The 24,825-nt window shown below is 43.4% G+C and overlaps 2 protein-coding genes across 2 annotated transcripts; one reads left to right on the top strand and one right to left on the bottom strand.

The window, feature by feature from the left end:
* Positions 1 to 895: 895 nt before the first annotated feature.
* On the top strand, positions 896 to 20,625 carry vps35 (VPS35 retromer complex component). Its single transcript, XM_018757963.2, has 17 exons — positions 896 to 974; positions 3,155 to 3,253; positions 3,549 to 3,645; positions 4,298 to 4,421; positions 5,132 to 5,314; positions 5,744 to 5,957; positions 6,608 to 6,691; positions 6,784 to 6,893; positions 7,151 to 7,247; positions 8,418 to 8,566; positions 9,917 to 10,124; positions 14,482 to 14,637; positions 15,003 to 15,125; positions 16,238 to 16,417; positions 16,582 to 16,821; positions 17,270 to 17,413; positions 19,087 to 20,625. Exons 1-17 carry the CDS (start codon positions 972 to 974, stop codon positions 19,264 to 19,266), a joined length of 2,391 nt encoding a protein of 796 aa, XP_018613479.2. The 5' UTR covers positions 896 to 971; the 3' UTR covers positions 19,267 to 20,625.
* A 968-nt stretch (positions 20,626 to 21,593) lies between these two features.
* Positions 21,594 to 23,275, bottom strand: hrh3 (histamine receptor H3). The gene is made up of 3 exons (XM_018758013.2): positions 23,002 to 23,275; positions 22,732 to 22,898; positions 21,594 to 22,581 (listed from the first exon to the last, which is right to left on the bottom strand). The coding sequence occupies exons 1-3, from the start codon at positions 23,273 to 23,275 to the stop codon at positions 21,673 to 21,675; spliced, it is 1,350 nt and encodes a 449-aa protein (XP_018613529.1). The 3' UTR covers positions 21,594 to 21,672.
* Between the last annotated feature and the right edge of the window lie 1,550 nt (positions 23,276 to 24,825).

Raw genomic sequence — 24,825 nt, 5'->3', positions numbered from 1 at the left:
TTAGTCGCTGGAGTAAACGTAGATCTTGATATTAGTCCCTCCCAGATATAAATGAAATGTCAATTTAATTTAGTCTGGTTGTGGGCTGCTGAGTGATCCAAAAAACGTTAATCTTACATTGTCCACTGCATTAGCCTTTACCTTGATGTGTTCGATCACTAGTATGAAAGATCAAAGAAATTATACATTTTTTTGGACTGCAAAACAGTAGGTGGTTCTTATTCTATAGTATAAAATAATTTCACATGACGGATGTGGCGATTTTTGAATCACTTCAAATAAAACATAAAAAAGCACGACGAGTATTTGGATAAAATAAACTTTTTCGTTAACCGATTACCAAAATAAGAACAGAAAATCATGAGAACGCGTGTTGATCAGCAGGCAGCACTGCTACGAATACACCGCGAACAAAGGTATCCAATGCTACTGGAACTCATGGTCCTGAAGCTTTTCAAAAACTGTTAAAGTAAATACAGTTTTGTTGAGGGTGTATTATTATTTAAAGACATGCATGCTAGCTAGCCTTGCAAAATGGTGGTCAGCTCAGCTGTCTCCAAAAAAAGTACTAAAACTAACTTGTTGCCAGAACAAAGTAAAATTGTTTAATATTTAAACAGCTGCTGAGAATACCTTTGAGAGAAATTCATTTCTAATTCATACTAATGAAAGATACATTAACACTGTAGACCTACGGTAGAGATTTACAACTAAAAAGCACAGATCAACATCAACACCGAACTGTGAGGAAGTGCTGTCACTCGTTGCTCTTACTGCACACTTTTAATGTCAATCAAACAGTCGTACCCAATGAGTAAAGCGCTTCTATACGCTTGTTCTCTACTTTTAACCAATGAGGGTGATGCTGCGGAAGAGGCGTTTCCGCTGGGGGCACGTAGCGGTGGTCACATGACTTGCAGCGGTCGAGCGGAGGCTAGCCTGTGTTTCCCGAAAGCTAAGTGAGGATAACCATGGTAAGTGTCAGTTTTTAACTTTTACTTTATCGTCATCTTGCGAGTAGTAACGACCGACGACGTTCGAGGAAAAGGGGCGGCTTTCTGACGAGGTGGGGGTTCGTGGGCCGGTAGCGCACGCAGGTGCAGTGACTGAGTCAGTGAGGCAAGCCAGGCCTGGGGGCGGCGCGAGCTGAGCAGAGTAGGCTGCGGACACCGACGGACCGTGGTACTGTATTACTGGTACTATAGGCTATATAGTCGTACGCCAGCATTTCCTCAATCGCTCTCCCCTTGCGCCGCTGGGACTGGGAGGTTGCAGCCAGGAGATGTGGGTGTGTGTGTCAGTTGGGTCATGCCATGGTGGTTGCGGTTAGGTGTGTGTGTGTGTGTGTGTGTGTGTGTGTGTGTGTGTGTGTGTGCGCGCGCGCGCGCCGGCGGTAGCTGGCTGTTCTGGGGAGTAGTGTTGGGTGGTCATGATGGAGTATTACTCAGTTTAGTCACAAGCGAGGTGTCAGTGCAGCCGTTGGGATGTCGGACGTGGCCTCTGCGGGGTCTCCTTTCCTCACGCTGTTTGGTATCGGAAACACTGAGCTGCGAGATCTCAGTGGGCCACGTGGTACAGTGACAGCAGGGCAGCAAGGGTGTAAAAGCTCGTCCGCTGCTTGTGTTTTGCTGCACCGGTGAAATAACATGTAACGTCTTTTAGTTCTTCTCATGTAATTAATCTAATGGCACGACAGATGTGCGTCTGTTTGTTTTTCCACAAAACTTAATTTTGTGCAGCGCACCCTGCAATTCAGGCTGATGTGCCTTGGCAGGAGGTGCTGCAGGAAATGGGTGGTGGTGCGTGCATGCATGTTTCTGCATCCCCAGCATTGAGTCAGTGCCTGGGTTCAGATTTGTGCATCTTCACTCTTATTGAGTCAGGCGTTTTGAGTATTTTATCCTTGATCCGTCTGCTCTCTGTGAGAAATAGAGGCGCCGGCAGCCCATCCGTCCGACTCGTTATTGGGGAGTGACTGACATCTGGTTGTGAAGAATCTTTGTCACTGGCAAGGGACACTTTGTCCCAAGGCTGGATTCATCTTGTCATTCTATCACCAGCCTTTTGATTAGTGTTGCTGGCAGGCCACAGGCCATCTGTGGATTTACACGTCCATAGGAAGAGCACGGCTGCAGGCGCCGCAGGGGTTCGGGACCCTGTAGGAGACCCTTCTGTTCCACCCTGGAGTCGGGTACTTCACCTGGTTTTCATCAGTGCATCTCCTGCAGGTGTCCAGTCACTGAACCATAGTACAGTGGTGCTGAGAGAAGAAATACAGTCATTTGCTGACATACAGCTATTGCAGTTACGAGAGTTTGACTTTATGGTGTGTTTCGTTTGATCCCCCTACGTCGACTCGAGTCATTTCTTTGTGTTTATGAGAAGTGAACTTTGATTATGTGAGCCTCCCTACATCAAAGTGGCACACAATATTCACATGCACATTTTTTAATTTAGCTTACTCTTTTCTCTAATGTTACTTAAGATGGTTATTAATTGGTATTCACCTAACATCTTTATCCAAGATGACTTAGTGTTAGACTACAGTGAAGTACCTGTAGTCATTCACCCCTCTTTACGGAGCAATGTAACCCACACCCTGTCTGCTTGTTTGGCGAGTGTCCATTCATATACAGTGTTAACATTGATTTCTTTTGTCTTCGCTGTTCTGTTTTTTTTTTTTTTTTTTCCTGCATTCACATTGGGTATCATACGTGCCTGTGTTCTATTAAGCATCATTTAAGTGTTAAGAGTACTTGATACCTGTGAAAGTGCTGAAAGAGCACAGGTGGACTGACTTAGTGTTGTAGAGTAATTAACGAAGGGAAACTGCCTTATGTTGCGACAACTAATGTTAACTACTGAATAATTTTGAACAATTAAATTGGATTTGGTGGTATGTTAGCATAAATGGTTTCAGTTTTGGAGCTCAGAGATGCATAAAAATTGTTTAACAAATGGTTATTATGTCTGGCTTATGAGAATTCACCTTATGAAGGGTTCTTCAGTAACATGTTACCTTTGTGATGCACCGGGAGACTAATACCATACAAAATAATGCTGGCTACTTCTCAGAGTTGTGAATAGTGTGCCGCTCCTGGTCTGTTCCATCCCTGTCCCACACCCACTAAGCTCTTGGCGGGGTGTCTTTCAGCCCACCACGCAGCAGTCTCCACAGGATGAGCAGGAGAAGCTCCTCGATGAGGCCGTCCAGGCTGTCAAGGTCCAGTCCTTCCAGATGAAGCGTTGTCTGGTAAGAGGCTTGTTTGCAGTTCTTGCTACTTTCAGGGTGTTGTCTGTTCCTTTTTGTAATGAGTTTTCAAACAGAATGTTATTGAAATGGCAAGGAAAATGGGTTTGTGACCAGTAGATTGCATTTTAAAAACCTCATTAGGGAAGTGCTTTTGGATCCTTGAATATGTGATGTGTACTGTTTCACAGAGTGAAAATAACGAGTTGCTAACTGTAAACTGTGCTCGTTAATAATGATGATAATAATAATGGTAATTGTCTGTTTTGTCATGTGGCACCCTTTCGTCTAATTGCAGGACAAGAACAAGCTCATGGATGCCTTGAAGCATGCCTCCAACATGCTGGGGGAGCTGCGGACCTCAATGCTTTCTCCAAAGAGCTACTATGAGCTATGTATCCTTTCCGCATTCCCTCAATCCCTGTGTGTGTGAGAGTGTGAGTGAGCAAGCCACACGTGGTGTTTTATGGCTTTTGCTTTCCAAAATGTACAGGTAGTCCTCGGCTTACAGTGGGGTTCCGTTTCGATGACCCAGTCATAAGTCAAAAATCCATCTCATATGGACCATAAGTATATTTTAACAGTGAACACTTGTGAATGCTGTGTTGAGAACCACAGTTGGTGCTAGACACACAAACACTGACTGAGACCCATACAATAAGAAATATGGTGCCTTGTGGTTGCGTGAGCAGCCAGTGTTATTGTGCAGCAGATGGAGCGGTTATTCTTTAATGCTTTGACCAAACGTCAGGAATAGAATATAATATAAGGTTGATAGGGTGGCTGTTGTAAGTGCAGGTATTTATAGCCACATACATCGTAATTCAGAGATTATCTATACTTATGACTTTGGTCGAGAGCACAGCGTCGTTTACTTCCCACAAACAAGGCAGAAGTGTTACAGTTTTGGTCACCTTGGATGAAAACATTGTATTGTCTGATTATTGATGAATTAGGCCAAACATCAGGGCTGCTCCAAAGTGCCAGTCATGGTACCTTAATCCCACAACCTCTTGCTGCAAACCAGTTTCTTGACTTCGTGTGCAGACATGGCCATCTCCGATGAGCTGCACTACCTGGAGGTCTACCTGACGGATGAGTTTGCCAAGGGCCGAAAGGTGGCCGACCTGTATGAGCTGGTCCAGTATGCGGGGAACATTATCCCTAGACTGTGAGTATTCCTCCCTCTGTTGTGTGAAACCATGGTAACAGTCCAGCACAGCAAGTACGAGTCTTAATGGAACAATCTTTTTGTATGTTTGCACAGGATGCTTAATGCTTACTATTTCAGAAGTTGAGTTGTATAAATTGGTCGACCGAGAAGTTCTAAGCTGTTTGCGTCTCTTCGGGTGAAGGCGTCTGCCAAGCAGAATTATATTAATAATCCGAAAACTGTAAAAGTCCAGGCATTTAATTACTGTATAAAATGGCACATCTCCCTCTCGCCCTCACTGAATGGAGTAAACGGAGCATTCGTTCTGAAAGACCGTGCAGGTGGCCTGGCTAATTGGCAAAGCTAAATTAATAGCGAAAAGCGTAGCCCTGGGGGTACTGACTATAAATGAGCTCGTACAAACAGACTGCAAATTAGTCCGGAGATGGCCCATTCGAGGTCAGTTCCCTGACAAATGGCGACGTTTTCTCAGATGATCACATACAGTGGCACAACTGCAGCATGTCTCAACAGGTGATAATGTGATGGCGCTCGTCTGTTTTTGGTGTTTTACGTGATGCTGTTTCACCAGTGTCAACTTTGTCCATCTGGATGTGTGTGTGTGCTAAATAAATATGATGTGAAATGTAAATTAATGTGTGTGCAGCTGGTTCTATTTGTATGCAGTTGATCCTCACTAGCTGTGTGTGTTTGTCACCTTCCTCTAGGTACCTGCTGATCACCGTGGGTGTGGTCTACGTTAGGTCATTCCCCCAGTCGCGCAAGGACATCCTGAAGGACCTAGTGGAGATGTGCCGGGGGGTCCAGCACCCTCTTCGGGGGCTGTTCCTGAGGAACTACCTGCTGCAATGTACCCGAAACATCCTACCTGATGATGGGGAGCAACTAGAGTAAGACATGCAGTCTCAGAACTCTCTGACAGGCGTCATCATCTCACTGCAGGGTCTTCACACCACAACGTGGTGAAAATCAGCCAGTCAGCATTTGTTAAGACTTTGTCTTACCTGCGACAGCAAGTAGCGCAATGGTTTTAGCAAACATTGTTCAGTCAAGAGACTCGGGTTAAAATCTCTCCCCCTCCTCTGGTACCCTTGATGAAGACACTTTACTCTGAAATGATACAGTAAAAATTACTCTACCGGTAATAGGTAAATCATCTTAAGTAGGTTAATATACAAACTTCACATTGCAAGTCATTGGATGAATGAATGAATGCATAAATAAAAAAAAAAAAAAAAAAAAATATCTTCGCGGCACGAACCACTGAATAGAGGTTGGTCTGCTAGACTGCTTATCGGCCTCCCCTCTTCTCCCCTCAGAGAAGAGACTACCGGCGACATCAATGATTCCATCGACTTTGTGCTGCTGAACTTTGCGGAGATGAACAAGCTATGGGTGCGCATGCAGCACCAGGGCCACAGTCGTGACCGTGAGAAGCGTGAGAAGGAGAGGCAGGAGCTGCGCATTCTGGTGGGCACCAACCTGGTGCGGCTCAGCCAGCTCGAGGGCGTTAATGTGGACAAGTACAAGCAGGTGTGTTCTGTGTGTGTGTGTGTGTGTGTGTGTGTGTGTGTGTGCGCGTCCTGCCGTATATCCTGTGCTTGGGTCTGGACCACCGCAGCCGTGCACTGGACACATGATTATTAATAATGGACGGATTGATCAGCGGAAGCAAAAAGGAGACTGGATGATATGTCGTTGAGAGAGAGCAATAAATCACTTTAAAGTGACCCCGAAGCTCAAATAGGGGTCCCTTCTCTGTCAGAACCAAAGAGGTGTCCTTCATTCTGGAGGTGGCGAGAAAATAAACATACACTTTGTGGACATCTTGTTACTCTAATTGAACAAATCAAATGTCACCTTGAGATGAAAATTCATTCATTTGTCTTACTATAGGAGGGATATAAGTGCATCACAGAATTGAATCCATTTGCATTTGTTTATTAGCATGCGGCATGCACAAAGCGAGTATTAGATGACATCAAATTTTATGTCTCAGTTTATAGTTCTTTGTTGTGCCCTTGGCTTAGCTTGGCTCATGAAGCATTATGTTTGTGCCACCTGCAAACAGTGAGTGCTGGTTGGAGTTATTACAGAAGATGGAGATTGCTCAGGTCTAATGCAGCAGATGTGTCTCCATTTCCACTGATCCTTTTCTTTACCTTTCTATGTGATCTCTTCAGGTTGTGCTCCCTGGAGTCCTAGAGCAGGTGGTCAACTGCCGTGACTCCTTAGCTCAAGAGTACCTCATGGAATGCATCATCCAGGTAGTCCCCTGTGCATGGAAGCCCAAGCATTGAAGCCATAAGTTGGTGCCAGATCCAGATGAATTGCTCAATTGGTCTTTGCCCTCTTGCAGGTTTTCCCTGATGAGTTTCACCTGCAGACGCTGAATCCCTTCTTGCGGGCCTGTGCAGAACTGCACCAGAATGTCAATGTCAAGAACATCATCATCGCCCTTATTGACAGGTGCTCCAAAAAAAAAAAAAAAAAAACACTGAAACAAATGTGCAAATATTAGTGTGCTATTTTGAGATGTGGGGGTGGATTGCTCCACGCCTACGGGCATGCTACAAATGGAAATGGTATAGGTGTGAAGTGGAGGTTCTCTGCACCCCCTGCTTTGTGTGTCTAACTCTGAGTCTGTGTGATCAGTTGGACTGGGGTCTTGTTTCTCATTTTCACTTCATTTGTCTGTAATCAGTATCTAAATCCCATCTTCTCAGACTGGCTCTGTTTGCGCATCGAGAAGACGGCCCCGGAATTCCAGCCGATATTAAATTGTTTGACATTTTCTCACAACAAGTAGCTACAGTCATCCAGGTAAGTGGCGGCTGTTGTTTGGTTTTGTGGGCGTGAAGAAGCAATCTGCATTTTTAGATGTTTTCTGAAATCAACTTTACTGTCATAAAACATAATGTGCTATTATTATGCACACCAGGGTTGTAGCTGTTCATTAGAGATGTGTAGAAAATGCTGTGGTCTGTTACTACTCATGTATCAACATCACTCATGTAGACACAACACATTTCGATCACTACAGAGATCTTCATGTTCAGACTGTCTCATCTGAGTATGGGACTGCTTCTTTTACCTGTGTCGCGTGATTTATCTCGGACAGATTTCACTAAACTATCAGGGTGAATTTTATTGCATGTTTTGCAACCAGGTCATCACATGATGTCAAAGGTGCCCTCTCCCCAATAGAGGGAGTCACACACTAGTTAGTAACCAGTACTGTAAAACTTATTCCCTGACCGCCTGCACTGCTGTTAGGAATGGTCAAGTTGCAATGATGTATGCATTTGTCTGTATTTACATTTTCTTCACTGATCTGTTTGCTCTAATTTGTTTGTAATGCAATAAATTTGACCTTTGTTAACCTACCAAGCCGTTAGATGACAGTAAGGAGCACCCAAACTGAATAGGTGGGCATAGTGTGGGACTGCCTTTGTTCAACTCACTTCCACTGTGTTTACAACTTATCTGCTATTCTTGAGTGTCAGATCAATAACAAGATGAGGCACGTTTCACATTTATGAGATAACGATCGGCATTGAATTGGAGTTTTGGAGACATGAATTTTAATGAATTTTTTTTTCCGTTTCTATTTCAAATTAGCTTTAATTTTAATATCGCTGAAAGGTTCATACTTTTTTTTTTTTTTTTTTTTGGATTGTATTTTTTATTTATTACAATTGCATCTAAATTCACTCCCGACCCCCTGGGAATCTGTCCTGTAGTACAGGGACATATGAATTATTAAGCTTTTATCAATGTTTTCCTTAATGGTGAAAATGAGTGGAATTACAAGCAAACTGATTTAACGACAGACATATGATTGCTATTGTGTTCATAAGCTGAGGAGCCTTAGGCTGGTGTTCAATGACAAAGTAGTAGTTATTGTTTTTTTACGATTTATGCAGTTCTTGTACAATCTTCAGAAAATGCACAAAGCACATTCTAAACAGTATCTCCCTGTTGATCCTACAGTCTCGCCAGGACATGCCATCGGAGGACGTGGTCTCCCTGCAGGTGTCCCTCATCAACCTGGCCATGAAGTGCTATCCAGACAGAGTGGACTACGTGGACAAAGTCCTGGAGAGCACGGTGGAGATCTTCAACAAGCTCAACCTGGAGCAGTAAGTACTCCGAAGGGGGTCCTTGTTTCCTACTACAGATTGTCTTCCCATCAGCTGATGACAAGTGATAAGGGACCAGGAGGTTCAAAGAACTTAACCCTGACTTGCTTTGGTGAAAATGTGTCCAGCTGTGTGAATGTGTCAGTGTGTTATTGAGGTTGCGCTAGGTGAGAGCATCTAAGCAGCTAATTAATAGCCAAGTAATTATGACATAACAGCAGTTATTGTGATGTTATTCTTTATGGAGTGCAGTGCCCACCCGTTTGGGTCACCCATTGTGTGTATCTCGGAATCTGAACTGACGGAAATAAACAAGAATTTCCTGATCCTTTTCCTTTCTTGATCGGAACTGTAAATGGCAAGTGAACAGTGCAATATCTGCATTTACCTTAGAGTTGCACGCGCGTTCCTGCCATTATTCAAGCCAAATTTGTGAACGGTAAATCAGTTTGAAAGCACTGTGCACAAGCTTAGGATAATTAGACAAAGGTAAATGTTACGCTTGAGATTTTGCTGTTTTGTCTGAATGTAGCAGATGAAAACAGCGAGGCTGTTGCTCCCCTGCTGGGAGTTTTCCATTTGCAGTGCTCCTGTAGCTCATGTTGCCGAAAGCCTGACCTGGACCGTGATTTCGCTTGCCTTCCACCTGCTTAGAGGAAGCTGGGTGTCATGACAGGGTGCTCCTGTTGTTTCATAGCACTGTGTGCTATGTGAGACTGGAAGAAAAATACATAAATTCAAAGCTGAGAGTCCAAAGAGCATTAGGAAAAAACTGCTCCAGTCTTTGATTACAGTGATTTGTATCTCCCCAGGCATCTGTGGTCCAAAGGCAGTGTTTAAAAATCCATGCGTGTGTCCTTGTTTGGATGCGTGGCTTGAAATAGCCCGTGTAGCATATTATTTTGCTGTCTTGTATCCTTCCTGGGTAGTAAAAGGACGATGCGGCTGCACCTTATCCTGCCCTTCCGTTTTCACTTTCCAGCTTGTTGGCCTGTTTGTCCTTTGTAAAGCTTCTGAACGCATCACTCGCTTTCTACTCAGTTTAATTTTCTGTGCCATCCTTCCGAGCAGGCTGCCTGAGTGCATGAAAAAGACTAAAGTAAACAGTGAGGAGAGATGTGCAACAGGTAGCAATGCGATAAGAGAAAATGGAAGGCAGCAGAGGTGTGGAAAATGGAGAAGTTCTTTGGTGGTACGAGGCCTGCTCAGTATTGCGAAACTCCATCAAATCAAGGAGCTCAAATGAGACTGGCTCTGATCCAGGCTCTTCCATGAAATGGTTCACGCCGTCCTCTGGTTTCCGGTGACTCGGCTCTTGATTTCTTCTTGTGTCTCTGTCCCCTGCTGCAGCATTGCGACCAGCAGTGCTGTCTCCAAGGAGCTGACGCGTCTCTTGAAGATCCCCGTGGACACGTACAACAACATCCTCACTGTGCTACAGCTCAAGCACTTCCCGCCTCTCTTCGAGTACTTCGACTACGAGTCGCGCAAAAGCATGAGCTGCTATGTGCTGAGCAACACGCTGGACTACGGTACCGAGATCGTGGCGCAGGAGCAGGCAAGTACCCGACACACTCAGTCCAGGCTGGCACTCGGCCGTTCTGCCTCTCAGGTGATGAATGGAGAAGCGCCGAGGAAAACGCAGAGTTGCACGCAGATTGTCTTTTCCATATGAGTGGTCTGTTCAGCATCACATGCAACGACTCTTTTGTTAGCGACTGAGCCGCACTGGTGTTCGTGATAGTGACGTGAATGGGCTTTGATTGTGGACGTGTTAGAGACGTTGCCCTAGCTGGCTTCAGTACATCATTGTGGGGTTTTATTATTACTGAATATGAAACATACCTTTGTATGTTCTGCAGTCAGAATTTGTCTACACCCTTTAAACTGGCATTGGGTTTGGTTGAAATTTCCTCAGCCCAGCAGAGTTTGCAGTTCTATCCACCTGTCCCATTAACTGTGGTATGAAGACCATGCCTTAACTTATTGGACAGGAGTTGTAACTCCCCTTGGGTAAAGGTGCCAGCTAAATAAAGAGAGGTAATTAAAATAATTACAATTATGCATGGTTAGTGATATACCAGATTTTATTCACAGGCATGAGATTGCAGCAGTGACCTACAGATACTGTACTGTGTGGAAATAATTTTGAGAGCTTCATACACAATGCTTTTAACTTGCCGCAAAATATTTAAATATTAAATGTTAAACATAAAGAGACGACATTAAACATAGAGGATACAGAGATGCCTCATGACCTCCTATAGTTTCTGTTAAATGCATTTAAGCTTTCTTTTGGTTAAAATTAAGATATATAATATGTATACATTGGTTAATTTTTTTTTTTTTTTAAAAGGCTGAATTCTAATTTTTTTCCTTGGTTATTAATATTTAGTTTTTTGTCATTTTATTTTCTTCACTTATTTTATAAAATTTCAGCTTGTAGTGAAGGAGCTGTGACCTGTATTTACCCTCCACACCGACAGGTAGTAAAGGATACCTAAAAAGGAGTCTGGTGTCACCCTAATTCAGCTGTCTTCCACAGTGTTTATAGCTCATATCCACTGTTCCCAGTTGTCAGTTATCGATAGCAAAAGGACTGCTGCACCTGTTGATGGAATGACTGTCAGCATTGAAAGGGGTTTGTACAGATGAAATTTTTGCCAGTTAAAATTTTTACTTTTAATGTTGCTCAAACCTAAAAATGTTTTAATTTTGCGGAGAACTTGGATAATATTGCTATGTCAGATTTTTGCAGAACGTAATGTATAAATAAATGAAGGTGTATCAATAAAAAATTAATAATAAATATAGATTGTATTTTGGGGGTGAAACTGACTTTGTGAACAAAATAACTTGTGAACAGGCTTTCAGTCCCAGTTGTATTCCTCAGCGGAGGAGATGATGTGTTCGTTATCACATCTGAGGAGCTTCAGAGTATGAGTACAAGTTTTCAAAAATAAGTGCATCACAAGTGTCGATTCCCAGATACTCGGTAAAATTAATTCAAAGTTGTACTTGTTGAGTTTTCATTTTAAGGCAGATTAAGCTTGCGTCATGGCTGACGTTATTAATATTACTGAAATGTGCGTGCATCCTCTTAACTTTTTGTGAGTTGAATCCTATCTCCAAGATAACATGATTATATACTGTGTAAACAGCACACACTTTTTTAATTTGCTTTTAATGAGATATGTACCGTGAGGCTCGACGTGCTGATAAGTGCTTTGATGTGTGTAGATAGAAATGTTGATTTTTTTTTTTTTTTTTTTTTTTTTTTTTTTAAACCAAGTACCTGAGCACAATCATCTCCTATTCTTCGGTCTCCCGATATCTAGTTTTTCCCCATTACTGCTCTTAGATTATTTATACAGATGCTCCCGACTTACGATGGGGTTATGTTCCAGGAAACCCATCGTAAGTCGAAAATATTGTAAGTCAAAATTGCATTTAATACACCTAACCTGCTGAACATCATAGCTTTGCATACATGTGATGGCCATTATGGGCTTTCCGCCTTCATGCTAAGTATTTATCTTGAGTTTCTCCTCAAGAGTAATTGCCCTCTCCTTCTTCCCACCAGTAGCAGGAGACAAAGATGGGTGTTTCTGTGATGTTACGGATGCACAAAATACAACACGGATACAGGGGGGTATCTGTGTAGCCACCACTTGACAGACTGGGAGATATGGATCGCTGCCACTGCTCAGCATCGCGAGAGAGTATCGCTCCGCATACTGCTTGACCAGGAAAAATTCAAAATTCAGAGTACGGTTTCTACTCAATGTACATTGCCAGCTCACCATGGTAAAGTTGAAAAATTGTGAGTCGAACTGTCGCAAGTCGAGGAGCATTTGTACCATTTATCGTTAATTGGTTCAGACTTTCATTTATATGGTCTGCCACATGCAGTCAAACTGAGACCAAGCAGCTGTATGAGGGGAAACTGCAAGAAGCACTGTGCTTTCATTTTCTCATTAGTCATGTATTGAAATGTGACATACAGCCTTCATCATGCCAGGCCAATGCATAATGTCATAGTAATTAAAAGTTAAGAAAAAAAAAAAAAAATAATAATTATGTGCACTGGACCCTTCCTGAATGAAATTTCTGTGAATAGCTCACCGTTACCCTATAGACCCAGTGTGTGATCTACAAAGGGTTCTGACACTATCGTCGTCGTCGTCGTCAGGGTGCCAAGAAAAAAACGGCAATTATAAAATAATGCCTTAAATTTTTGTTTTTAATGATTTAGAGTAGAAAGGGGAAAAATTTAAAGGAAATTCATTATTCTTACCTATATTCCAAATGTAGACTTTAAAAGACTGTCAGACCTAAGAAAGAAGAATCATCTTGCTAGATACAGGTCCATGTTTGCTATTACAACCACGTGTGCGACTCACACGTATGCATAAAGCATTTCTGCTTCAAAAGTCTCCCAGAAATCCACTCAGCATTGTGGTTCAAAAATCCTACACTGAGGCAATGGAATTAAAAAAGTTAAAACTATGTTTAATGTTTTCTGGGAACAAACAAAACTTTGTGCTTATGTTACTTTTTTCTAATAACTAATTTTTCCTCTTGAAATATGATGCAGTTAGTGATTATCTGCATTTTCGATGTCTAGTTTCTTTTCAGGAACGAATTACAATGTGTTAATGGGTGACAGTACTTTGTGGGGGGAAAACTTCAGCTACTCTGAAATTAATAGTTGCTAAAATAATGTGCTGCCTACATGGGCCGTATATTTTAGCACAGCGTCCTGGTATTTTCATACAGTCCGATCAGGTGTGTGTGTGTTTCCCTGAACCCTTGGTCAGTTTAAGGTCCCGTTCATGTCAGGGGTCTCCAAAGAAGCAGCTGGACCAAAAGTTACACAGCTCATACCATGGTGTGCGACAAAAATGTCTGTCTTCTGGCTGCTGTGACATCACTCCAGTCGGTCGGTTCTGTAGTGTGGCTGTAAACTTTAATTTTTTGCATTGTATTATCATTTAGCTGTCGCTCAATTACTCAGAAGGCCATTATTCCAAAAATATAGCGTGAACAAAGCATCAGCCATGTTGGCAGTAATCACTGAATACATTAGTCAACTGTTTCTAATGCCTCATAGGTCACAGGTTCGATCCCCACCGCCCACTGTAGTACCCTTGAGCAAGGTATTTACCCAAAATTGCTCCAGTAAAATTGCCCAGCTGTATAAATGGGTAAATAATTGTAAGTTGAGCACTGTAAGTCACTTTGGAGAAAAGCGTTAGCTAAATAAGTGTAAATGTTTCCACTGTCAGATGCAAATAAGTACAGTTTGGTGGATCTCAAGTGTGTTTTTTTTATAAATTCAGAAACATACAGCAGCTTAGGCCCTCATATTGGAGCAAAAGTTAAATACTTAACCATTATTTCTGCTTCCTACATTAGTTACCTTAGAGTGCCTCATGGAGAGAAGATTTTCTTTTTCTCCCTCATTCTGATTTCAATGGTTTTTGACTCAAGTTGCGGCTCACCTGAAATTCTTCAACCCCCAGGGGTCCTGTAGTCGAAGGCTTTTCAGCTCAGTCTGCAGGGCTTCTTGTTGCAGGCTTACCATGTTTACTGAACCCATTTCCCTGCAGCTCTTAGCTCTTTGAGGAGAGTTGGGAGCCTGCTGGCCTTCGGCTCCCTGGAGCATCGCTTCACTAATGCTCTTCTGTACTTTGTGTTAAATGATTTTTAACACATGGAGTCTATTTAATGGGGATCCCAGGTAAATTACCACAAATAGAATGTAACATGTGGTATGGCAAGAAATCGTTCAGATTTTCCTTTTGTTTAGTTCATAGGAGCTAAGACCAAGGCAGGTGGTGAAGGGTCATGTTACGGCTGTTTGGGTCCAGGTTGTTTGCTCATGACGCCCCTCCCCTCATTACCCTAACCAGGTGGACGCCATCCTCAACCTGGTGTCGACCCTCATCCAAGATCAGCCGGATCAACCTGCCGAGGACCCGGACCCTGAGGACTTCGCTGAGGAGCAGAGCCTGGTTGGCCGTTTCATCCACTTGCTGCACTCAGAGGACCCAGACCAGCAGTACCTGGTGGGTCCACTGTCTTTACTGTGTTCTTTTGATAGTTTTTCCTATTTCCTGGTAGTGAAACCACTCCCAGTAATAATTATGAATGAATGCAGTAAGTGTATATGAATATTGTTTGTCTATTTCATGCATGTAGGTAACCAAACAAAAGTACCACCCCCATTATAACAGATATAGTTCTGTGATGGACAAGGAGGAAGAAAAACAATTGAAAGAGTTGTAAAAAATTTTTTAAATCAGTTCAGGGAATCTGGCAATGTGGACAGAAAGTTCTCGGAGCACTGTTATATTGCAGCGTGGTGTCCATTTGATTTAGCTTTCCTTTCATCACATTATGTTAATTTTTGTTTTCTTTAACTCCCCTTCAGATTTTAAACACAGCCAGAAAGCACTTTGGAGCTGGCGGGAACCAGCGCATTCGATACACACTGCCGCCGCTGGTTTTTGCCGCTTATCAGCTGGCTTTTCGCTACAAAGATAACTCCAAATCGGTATGTGTCACAGCTACATGGTTCCCCCCCCCCCCCTTCTGTGGCAGAACAGTTTCTCGATGTCTGCTTCTCCCAGCATCCAATGAGCTCCTTCTCTGTTCTCATTCACTTTGCAGGGTAAGGAGAACAGTGAAAAATGGCAGTGATGTGTTTCTTGGTCCTGCTGAGCTCTTTTATTGACTTTTGTACTTCTTGCTCTTGTTAGTTAAATGACTTTAATTTAACAAATGATGTGATAGAGCAATTAAAAAAAAAACTATGTCAGTTAACAAATAAAAACAAATATCTCTGCTTTTAAGTGTCCCAGGACAAATTAGAAAACTAGAAAATTTCTTTGAGAGAAAAGTATCGTTTACTAATTGATTTGAAGAGTTCCTAGTCAGATAAATAGTAAAACTGATACTGGCAGTGCCAGTCATGGTAAAGCTGATATTAATATTTAATTCAGTGTATTTTTATGGAGTACTTTTCTCACCAGGATGACACAGAGTTCTGAATACTGTTCTTAGGAGTGGTACAATAAACAAGGCAATGGTACAGTATAGATACCTAGTTAATAAGTTAACAGATGCAGTTAACTACTAGGATAAGGGAGCTGGCAACTGAACAGAGGAAAGCAAAAAATTCTCAGTGGTGAAGATCGGGGGGGGGGGAATAAAAAATCCTATAGAGGTCCCAGTAACATTGGCTGCCCCCCACCTCCCTTCCTGGGCATTTTACTGCAGGGAGGGGTGACCTGTGTGAGTATGCTCTAGTAGACATTCTGATCTCTATATTAAGGTAGAGCTATATTGTGAGGATGCTGAAACTGATGTTCAGGCCTATTGTTGATTCTATTGTTAGTCATAGGCAGTCACAGTTATTGTTTGCAATCTAATACTAGTATTAATAATGGTCCAATACTACTGTCAGAGGTTGGTTTCTGGTGTAACCATCTTGGCAGTTTGACTTTGGGGGGTGATTTTGGAGCTAAACAGCTATGGTCCACAGTCTGATCAGGGGTCAGTTCTAAGGCAGAAAGTAATAAGGTGTTTATCGTACCATGTGAAAGAGTTCAGACTGAAGTCCCGGGGTTGTAGTAACTAGAGTAATTGGAGTTCTTATTCCATCAGGATGACAAGTGGGAGAAGAAGTGCCAGAAAATCTTCTCCTTTGCCCACCAGACCATAAGCGCCCTCATCAAAGCAGAGCTTGCAGAGCTGCCCCTGCGACTCTTCCTGCAAGGGGCCCTGGCTGCAGGCCAGATTGGCTTTGAGAACCACGAGACGGTCGCTTACGAGTTTATGTCACAGGTACTGGTTGAAGGCTTGAGGGTCCTGGGAAGTGTGATGTCGTCTGTGTACATAGAAGAGTCCAGTGGAGGATGCAGCTCTAAGGAAGTGGTGCACACTTCCTGATTCTCGAAGACTACTGTGGCTGACTGTAAGGATGACCTCATTGTTTGTGCTTCCTGCAGGCCTTCTCTCTGTATGAGGATGAGATCAGCGACTCCAAAGCCCAGCTTGCAGCCATCACTCTGATTATCGGCACTTTTGAGAGGACTCGCTGCTTCAGCGAGGAGAACCACGAGCCACTGAGAACGCAGTGTGCACTGGCTGCTTCCAAGCTGCTCAAGAAGCCTGATCAGTGCAGAGCCGTCAGCACCTGCGCCCATCTCTTCTGGTCCGGCCGAAACACAGACAAGAATGGAGAGGAGGTAGGTGCCATACCATTTTTTTCGGACAGGTGAAGTCCAGACTGTTTCAGTTTGTGTTTTGGGTACATTGTCAAACTTTTTCCTCACTAAACCATATCCATTTCTCAAATGTGAATTCTCATCTAGGTTTGGGAGAAACCTCTTGATTTTTTTTAAAATCTTTGTGGTGGTGGTGAGTCACATAGTTGATATTATGTTAAGTGCCATCGAATCGATGTTGACTCTTGGAGACTGTGTAGATGTAGACCCACCAGAAAGTTCTGTTCTGTACTTGAGACCTTAGGTTTTGGAAGGCTGTGCCCATTGTCTCTTTGAATCCCTGCACGGGGTCTCTGCTCATCCTCTCACTCTTCTTCCTCCATTTTTTTCAAGCAGTAGATCCTGTACTACCTCTCACATCCCCTGGGAGCATTCCTCCGCCCTAAATATGCTTTCCCGTTGTTCTCAGATTCGCGATGGCAAACGTGTCATGGAGTGCCTAAAGAAAGCATTGAAGATTGCCAACCAGTGCATGGATCCCTCGCTGCAAGTCCAGCTCTTCATTGAGATCCTGAACAGATACATTTACTTCTATGAGAAGGAGAATGAAGCGGTATGGCATGTTTGTGCACCACTGTTACTGTTTTTATTCTTTGTATGTGATCTTGTTTGCTGTTACTGCTCTGGTTGGTTGAGGGTTGCTCTGTGTTGATGCTGGCTTTTTCTGTTGCTTCTCTTCATGTCACTTCCTGTTGTGTCCTGCTATTAGTGGTGGGTTTTTTCTGAGTGTATGTGTGTGTCACTAATGCAGAACTTTTCTTATCTCTGTTTGAACTCTGCGAGTTGTACAGCCTGGCTGGCTTTCTAGAAAGCTACCAGATGAGAGCAACAACTGTTACATGGCAAGGGTGTGGGCTAGTTTCAAGGAAACCACAAGAGTGACAAGCTGCACAAGATGCTGCATTTGCGCTAAGGGGCGCATCTGCACGTCTCCCTCACAATTCAGGGAATATCTGCCTGTTCACTGAGCAAATGATCGGTGCAGTACAAAGGAAGCAGATGTCTTTTCGAGGGATTATGGGGACAGAAAAAGACCAAGAGCTCGTATGGTGTTGGCATTTGCATGTAGTGAGGTTATTCACCGTGTGCTAGTCTGAGTCTCAGTGGGGGCCTATACACTCCATACACCCCTGCTGCTGTCTTGGGGTCATTTTAAACTGCTATAATTCACAATTTTACCAAGATCCAAAAGCTGCGGAACCTGACACTCTTCGGTATGAATATTTCTAAAAACTGCAATCCTATAAGTTTAGCAGGGCTTGTTTAGTTCTGCATTCCTCAAAATAACACAAACAGGTCTTTTCCGATTTATGATTCTTTCCTGAGGAATAATTATCTTTTTACGCATTTTATCCCAGTATATCTTGTGGACATCAATTTTATTTTCTCTGCACTTAACATTGCGTTTCATCATCATTATGAGTTATTTATCTGTAGATGCCCTTAACTAGGATAGTTATAAGAGCAAACTGAATAAGTCATTGAAAATGAGCAGAATGTTGAAGTGGTTTGAACTAATTTATTAGTGAAATGTTCCTTAGCTTCACCAGTGACCAGAAAGTTTCAGTTTGAGTGTGAGACTGGGTCAAGATGTTGTTTCTGTTCATCCAGGGACAGTAGGTGGTGTGGTATGATTAAGTGTTATTTTGTGACGGACTTGGGTTAGAATCCACCTTCTGTTGTATTTCAGTAGTAATAATCTAAATTACTTTTGTACAGTAGCCAGCTCTGTTGTTGAATATTAATCTAAATCATACTGAGTGCTAGGAGAATGTGTTGTGATAGTGTTGTGCCAAGATTTTGTTGAACTTGTTTGAATGGAAAGATGGTTGTCAGACTCATAATGGAGAGAGCGCCTTTTAGGATTCTTCTCCCCAGTGAGATGTGCAATATGTACATAAAAACATGTAGAAACACATATACAACTTGTCTTTCCCCTAAAGGTCAAGAAGAGTTTGTAGCTACCTGGAGATGTTGAGGGTGTTGGTGTCCGTCCTTTTGAAGAGTTTTTGTGATGCCTGCAATAGTGTTACAGACCTCTTGTGAAAGGTTCTTGGCAACAAGTGTTCCCTAGTAAAGGTTTCTGAACACAGATACGTGACAGTGTGTATGGAAGTGTTCTGGATTTTAGTCACGAAAGCCTTTCCTTTGAAACTCTGCTCTATGACTCACTTGGGATGTAAGACAATCATCTTGATGATTATGATTCTTTGTCCATGGCTGCAGGTGACCATCCAGGTCTTGAACCAACTTATCCAGAAGATCCGGGAGGACATCCCGAACCTAGAGGCGAGTGAGGAAACGGAGCAGATTAACAAGCACTTCCACAACACACTGGAGCACCTAAGACTCCGGAGAGAGTCCCCCGAGGCCGATGGTCCCATTTATGAGGGTTTAGTCCTCTAGGTGGAGGTGCTGCACCCTCAGGCCCTTACCGTAAATCCTCGGTGCAGGGATCAGCGGTCCAACACAGGCCCCGACTCTCTCCAGGGGCCGTCTCTCCTTTTGTTCCCACTCTCCATCCAATCTGTCTGTCTTGCTTATGGCAACCTTGATTCTGTAGCTGTTTTCAAGGTTTTCGTTTTCTTTCACACATTGTATGCCTTTCGAGGTATCGGGGTCACAACATTCACGCAATCATTCCTATATCATGATTTTTGATGAAAGCAGTCAGTCGAAGAGCGAGGTGCGAGCTGGCAGGTCTCTCCTAGCCTGTCGCACACGTCCCGTTCACCAGACTGACTCAACTCTGCCGTTAATCATGGGACGGGCTTCAGTTCTGACCCAGTGACCTACCTACATGCATTGTGTGGTCCTGCTTCTGTGTTTTCTGTGTGTACTGTAATGTAGGTGTCTGTGTGGAGGCAGCAGTAGGTACAGCGCATATCTCGTATGTGATGACACACATTTTCCTGTCTGCTTTTCTTCGGGGTGCAAGCTGTGATCACTGGTGGCTTATGGTTGTCAGTGGAAGAAGCCCACATTTGCTGAGGGGGTCTTGATATTTTGCTCTCTGTGTGCGTGCGCGTGCATGTATGGATGAATAATTTGGGGGATAAATATTTTTTCCGAAGAACTCAAGTTCTGTTTGCGCCCGTTTTACTGGAGAGAAAAGCTACTTTAGAACATAATTCAAAGAACCTTGATGAATTTTGCTATGAAAAATTTAGCGTTTGTTAATTTCCTCATTTTGAGTTATTGATCTGTTATATGCATAACCTGTAGGATTGTTGATCTATATTGTACACATAACTTAAATGTGAATCTGTAGAAGCAAATCCGAAATCCTTTGCACAAATAAACAGATTGCTACTGACCATGTTTTACTGTAACATGCTTAAATCTCTCCAGGGAAGGTGTATTAGTTGAAATACAGATCCAGTTCTATTTTGCGTCTTGCACTCTTAAGAATATTGTCATCGCGGATGGAATTTGAATATGAATAGAGAGCCATGAATTGAGTTTGGCTTGTTTTAGTTCTGAAAGGTGATTCTGGACAGTTTCCTTCTTGCTTTTGCTCTCATAGCAGTCTGAACATGTTGCTTCTTTTAGGGTTGTCCTATAAATACTAACATGCATTTAATTAAAAAATGTTATGGGAATTGAATTATGTTAGTCTTGAGCTCAAAGGCATCAAACTGAAAATGGGCTTATTACCATCAAGAAAGTGTACAGAAATGTTTTTTTCTCCTTAGACACTCAACGTGTTTGTTTCGAATTCCGTCATCAAGCTGTTCTTTCCACTTGGAAAATAAAAGCGGTAAATACGAGATGACTAATGCTTTATCAGAACGACTTCGTCTGTCTGTTTTTGAACGTATCTTAATTACTGCACTTTTGAATTGTGAATTCATATCTAGCATGTCTTTCAGATCATACAAAATTGATGTGATCCTTTCCTCAGAAAAGGCTGTATGTTCTATGCAGAATGGCATGTTTCAATGCATGATGAATTTCAAACCCAAAGGTACAACATGAAGATATGTAGAAAGACGCAGAAGACATGGAGCAGCTCATCCTTTAACAAGACATGATTATTCCCGTTTGCCATTAATGTGACTTACAGGTCATTTTCAAAATTAGTTTCTTTCTATAGGCTGAATATATAAATATTAAGCTGATTTTTAGGGGGGGGGGGGAAGGCAGGGAAGTATCAATAAATGAGTCTTTAATTGCTTATAAGCTACATTCTTATTGGATTTGTCCTGTAGTGTTTGTTTTTACAGGGACAGTATCTTGAAGGTAGCTTGTTTGTGTCTCCTTGTTGCTCCTGTTGTAATACCCTCAAGCAAAGTACATACTACAATGTGTGCTGCTAAAACACTCAGCTATAGAAATAGTATAACTATTGGAAGTAAAGATATAAAAGTTAAACACTAAATATGAATTTTTCCACACCAGCTGCAGACCCTGCAGATGTTTATTCACTGATGTGCTTTTTAATGTTGTTCACTGAAGTACAAGAACAAACTTCAAAAAGTAAAGCTGATTTATTTCTCATTTATTTGCAGAACATAAGTGTTTGCACCATGTTTCCAAGAGACAGATGGACATGACACGTACAATTTGACACATACCTTTTTACAAAGCATCTTTGTACAGCGTGCAAGACTGCATGTCATTGTATCACACACGACTTGGAAGGACAGTAACGTGTGCAACCTGTCATGGATCAGCAGACAAGCTTCAGTTTTTGTGTTTCCTAGCACATCTTGCTTTTAAAAAAAAAAAAAAAAAGACTCGCAGGTATGAAAAGGAGTGTTTTCAGTTTCCCCCCCCCCCCTTCATAAACCAGCAACAGGTTTATCCCCCTTAGCATTTTTGCTCCATGTACTGGGGCTGAACCTTGACTTTGCTGGGACACAGCAGTTTGTTGAAAGCCCTGCGAAAGTTGGTGTGGCACAGTGGGTACAACACGGGGTTGATGGATGAGTTGATCCACAGCAGCCAGAAGGATGTCTCATAGAGGTAGTGCTGGATGCAGCGGCCATGGCAAGCCGCCCGGATGATCATCAGCAACGTATACGGTGCCCAGCACAGGCCAAACACACACACGATCACAGCCAGTGACTTGGCCACCTTCTTGTCACGGGAAAGCCGAAATCTGCTGGCCAGGCAGGTGTCAGTGGCGGGGGAGCGGCTGGAGCGGTGCTGGCCATAAGGAGGCTCACCGCTACCACAGGTTCCATCCCCAACCCTCTGAGCCAGGCCCTCCACCTGTAGGGGAGGCAAATCCAGCAGCCTACTGTCCACCACGGACACCCTGCCCCCAGGAAATTTGCGGCTTCCCACTCGACTGTCCCTCCTGGTGCTCTGGCTGCCCACGGTGGCAGCCGCGGGCCTAACGTAGAAAACCTGGCGCTGATCCCCGCCGTCGACCCTCACGGGGTGCCGCATCTCCATCTCGCAGTCCCGGGTGCTCATGCTGGCAGGCTGCCCTGCCCGCATCAGATTGCGCTTCCTGATGTTGATGTAGATGCTGAGGTTGAAGTAAGTGACGCTGATGAAGGGGGTGAAGAACTCCACCGTGGAGGCAGTCATCAGGAAGTACCAGTTGAAGAAGAACTCTGCGTAGCACTCATTCGGCGGGACCACGCTTCCACCGGCAATGAACTCCCAGCTCACAATAGCCGGTCCGTAGAGGAGGAAGGCGGCCAGCCACACGCTGGCCATCTTCAGCACAGCCTGGCGGGTCACACCCTTCTGACACCTGTAGCTCACCTGAGACGCAAGGAGAGCAGCGACTCTTAGCTTGAGTAGGGATTAGATGAGGTGAACGTGTACAGTTCTGACTTAAAGCATTTTCTGTGTAATTTTTGGAGGCAGAATACGGTTATGTGTGAGAGCCGGCTACAGACAGCAAAGTCTTACCGCTCGTGTGACGGAGATGAAGCGGTCAAAGCTGATGAGCACGATGTTGAAAACGGAGGCAGTGCACAGGGTGTAGTCCACTACGAGCCACACTTTACACAGACCCCTTCCTAGCCTCCACTCCCCCGTCAACACGTACGGTATGTAGACAGGGATGCAGAACCCTCCTGATGGGGTGCAAAGCAAATATGGCACATTTTAGTCAAGTAATACTTTTTCTATATATCAGCCACAATAAATTGAAGCTGTTGACATTCAGGTGCCACTTACCCACTAAGAAGTCTGCAATGGCTAAATTCAAGAAGAAGAAGTTGCCCTGGGTGCGCAAACTCTTCTCCACAACGAAAGCCAGGATAACGAGTGCATTTCCGAGCACGGTGGCGAGCACGAGCAGGGTCATGAGCACGGCCAGGAACACGGACGTGGATGAGGAGAAGTGTCCGTATTGCAGGGCACGCCGGTTCTCCCCCATGCTCGTTCCCGTACCCATTCCCAAGTCCATCCCTGGCTCCAGTGTTCCGTTGGTCCACAGGGCGCTCTGCATGGCTGCAGATCCAGCCACACCGTGATGATGTCCCTAAACCATGAAGATGCGTGGAGGATCCAGATGGAACCAGGAGGCACCGCGGCTGGATCACCGGGCTAGTGAGAGATGCATGGAGCACAGCTTCTTTTATAGAGCAGAGGATCTGTGGGCGGGTAGGCTTCTCCAGCAGCTCTCTCTCTTCACTCTCTTCGCCTTTGTCTCGCTCGCTCTCTCTCTTTGTCTCTCTCCCCTCACTTTCACATCCATTGTAAAATCCCTCATGCTTTGTTGTTGGGGAATGATCCAAGAACTTACATTTACATTTATTTATTTAGCAGACGCTTTTCTCCAGGGCGACTTACAATGGATACTATGTAGTGTTACCAGCCCACATACCTTATTCATCAAGGTGGCTTATGCTGCTAGATACACTATTTACAATGGGTCACTCATCCATACATCAGTGGAACACACTCTCTCTGTCACTCACACATTATAGAACTTACCACGTTTTACAAAAATGTGACATTTTTTGGAAGATTTTGTCCATGTACATGTATAAGCATATAGATTTGTTGTAGTACTAGTAATTAGCCTGGAGTCCTGTGTCAGAGCAATTTAATGTGTATATTTCAGGAAAGAAACTGACATACAGTATACATACTAGAATGGTTTGCAAATAATCAGAAGTAATGATACCACACTTTGCTCTTGGCTGAGAAGTGATGAAGATTCCACATTGAGACTGTGACTGAGAAGAGTCACAGCTCAATTACAGCATTTATTACAAGGGGATGGGCCTGTTTGACTCATCTCACCAATCCTATTATTTTTCCAAGACTTCCCTGTGACGGTTGCTGCCTTCTCACAGGTATTGCGCTTAAATCACTATTATGGTACTCCAGAACCGCAAACGGCATGACAGCATGTGCTTACACATCCAACGATTGCAATTACTTTAAATACAATTCGGTGACTCAACACACAATGAACTTTAAAGTCACACTACAAAGCATGCTGGGATAGCAGCCACGCATATCAGTCCCAGTACCATAAAGCACCAGATTTGCCCCATTGTATGTGTGTGTGGTTGTGTGTAAAGTGGTTCCTCATTTAATGTATTCACATACAATGAAAAAGAGCTAGAGCATCGGAAGAAAATGTTGCCTTTTTTCAGACACTGGGCTCATTATTCAGTGAAAGGACATTTTTATCTAATATGCAGTCATTTTAATTCCACAGCAGGTATTTCATTATGTACAGCAGCACTGCTGCTTGTGTCACATGTCTTGGGACACTTGGTGTCTCAAGTCTGAATGGACTTTTTCTCAGCAGTGTCAGTCTGGCTCTTTTCTGGTTAAATTAACCGTTAAATTAAGTGATCGCTAGTGTATATAATGCCTTAATATTGTGATTAAGCAGCCGTTAGTAACACGTTAGAGCGTCTCCGACAGCACAATGTCCATGCACTTTACAGAGTGGAAAGACACAGGCAGTGATCTTTGGAACTTTATTTCTTTATATTGTAAACATCCTAGCCCAAATATTCAGAATATCTCCTAGGAAGG

Source organism: Scleropages formosus, chromosome 1 (genome assembly GCF_900964775.1).
Source record: "Scleropages formosus chromosome 1, fSclFor1.1, whole genome shotgun sequence".
In the NCBI taxonomy this organism is placed as follows: domain Eukaryota; kingdom Metazoa; phylum Chordata; class Actinopteri; order Osteoglossiformes; family Osteoglossidae; genus Scleropages; species Scleropages formosus.
Note: the sequence above shows the minus strand (reverse complement) of the source record. Positions and strands in the feature narration are given on the sequence as shown.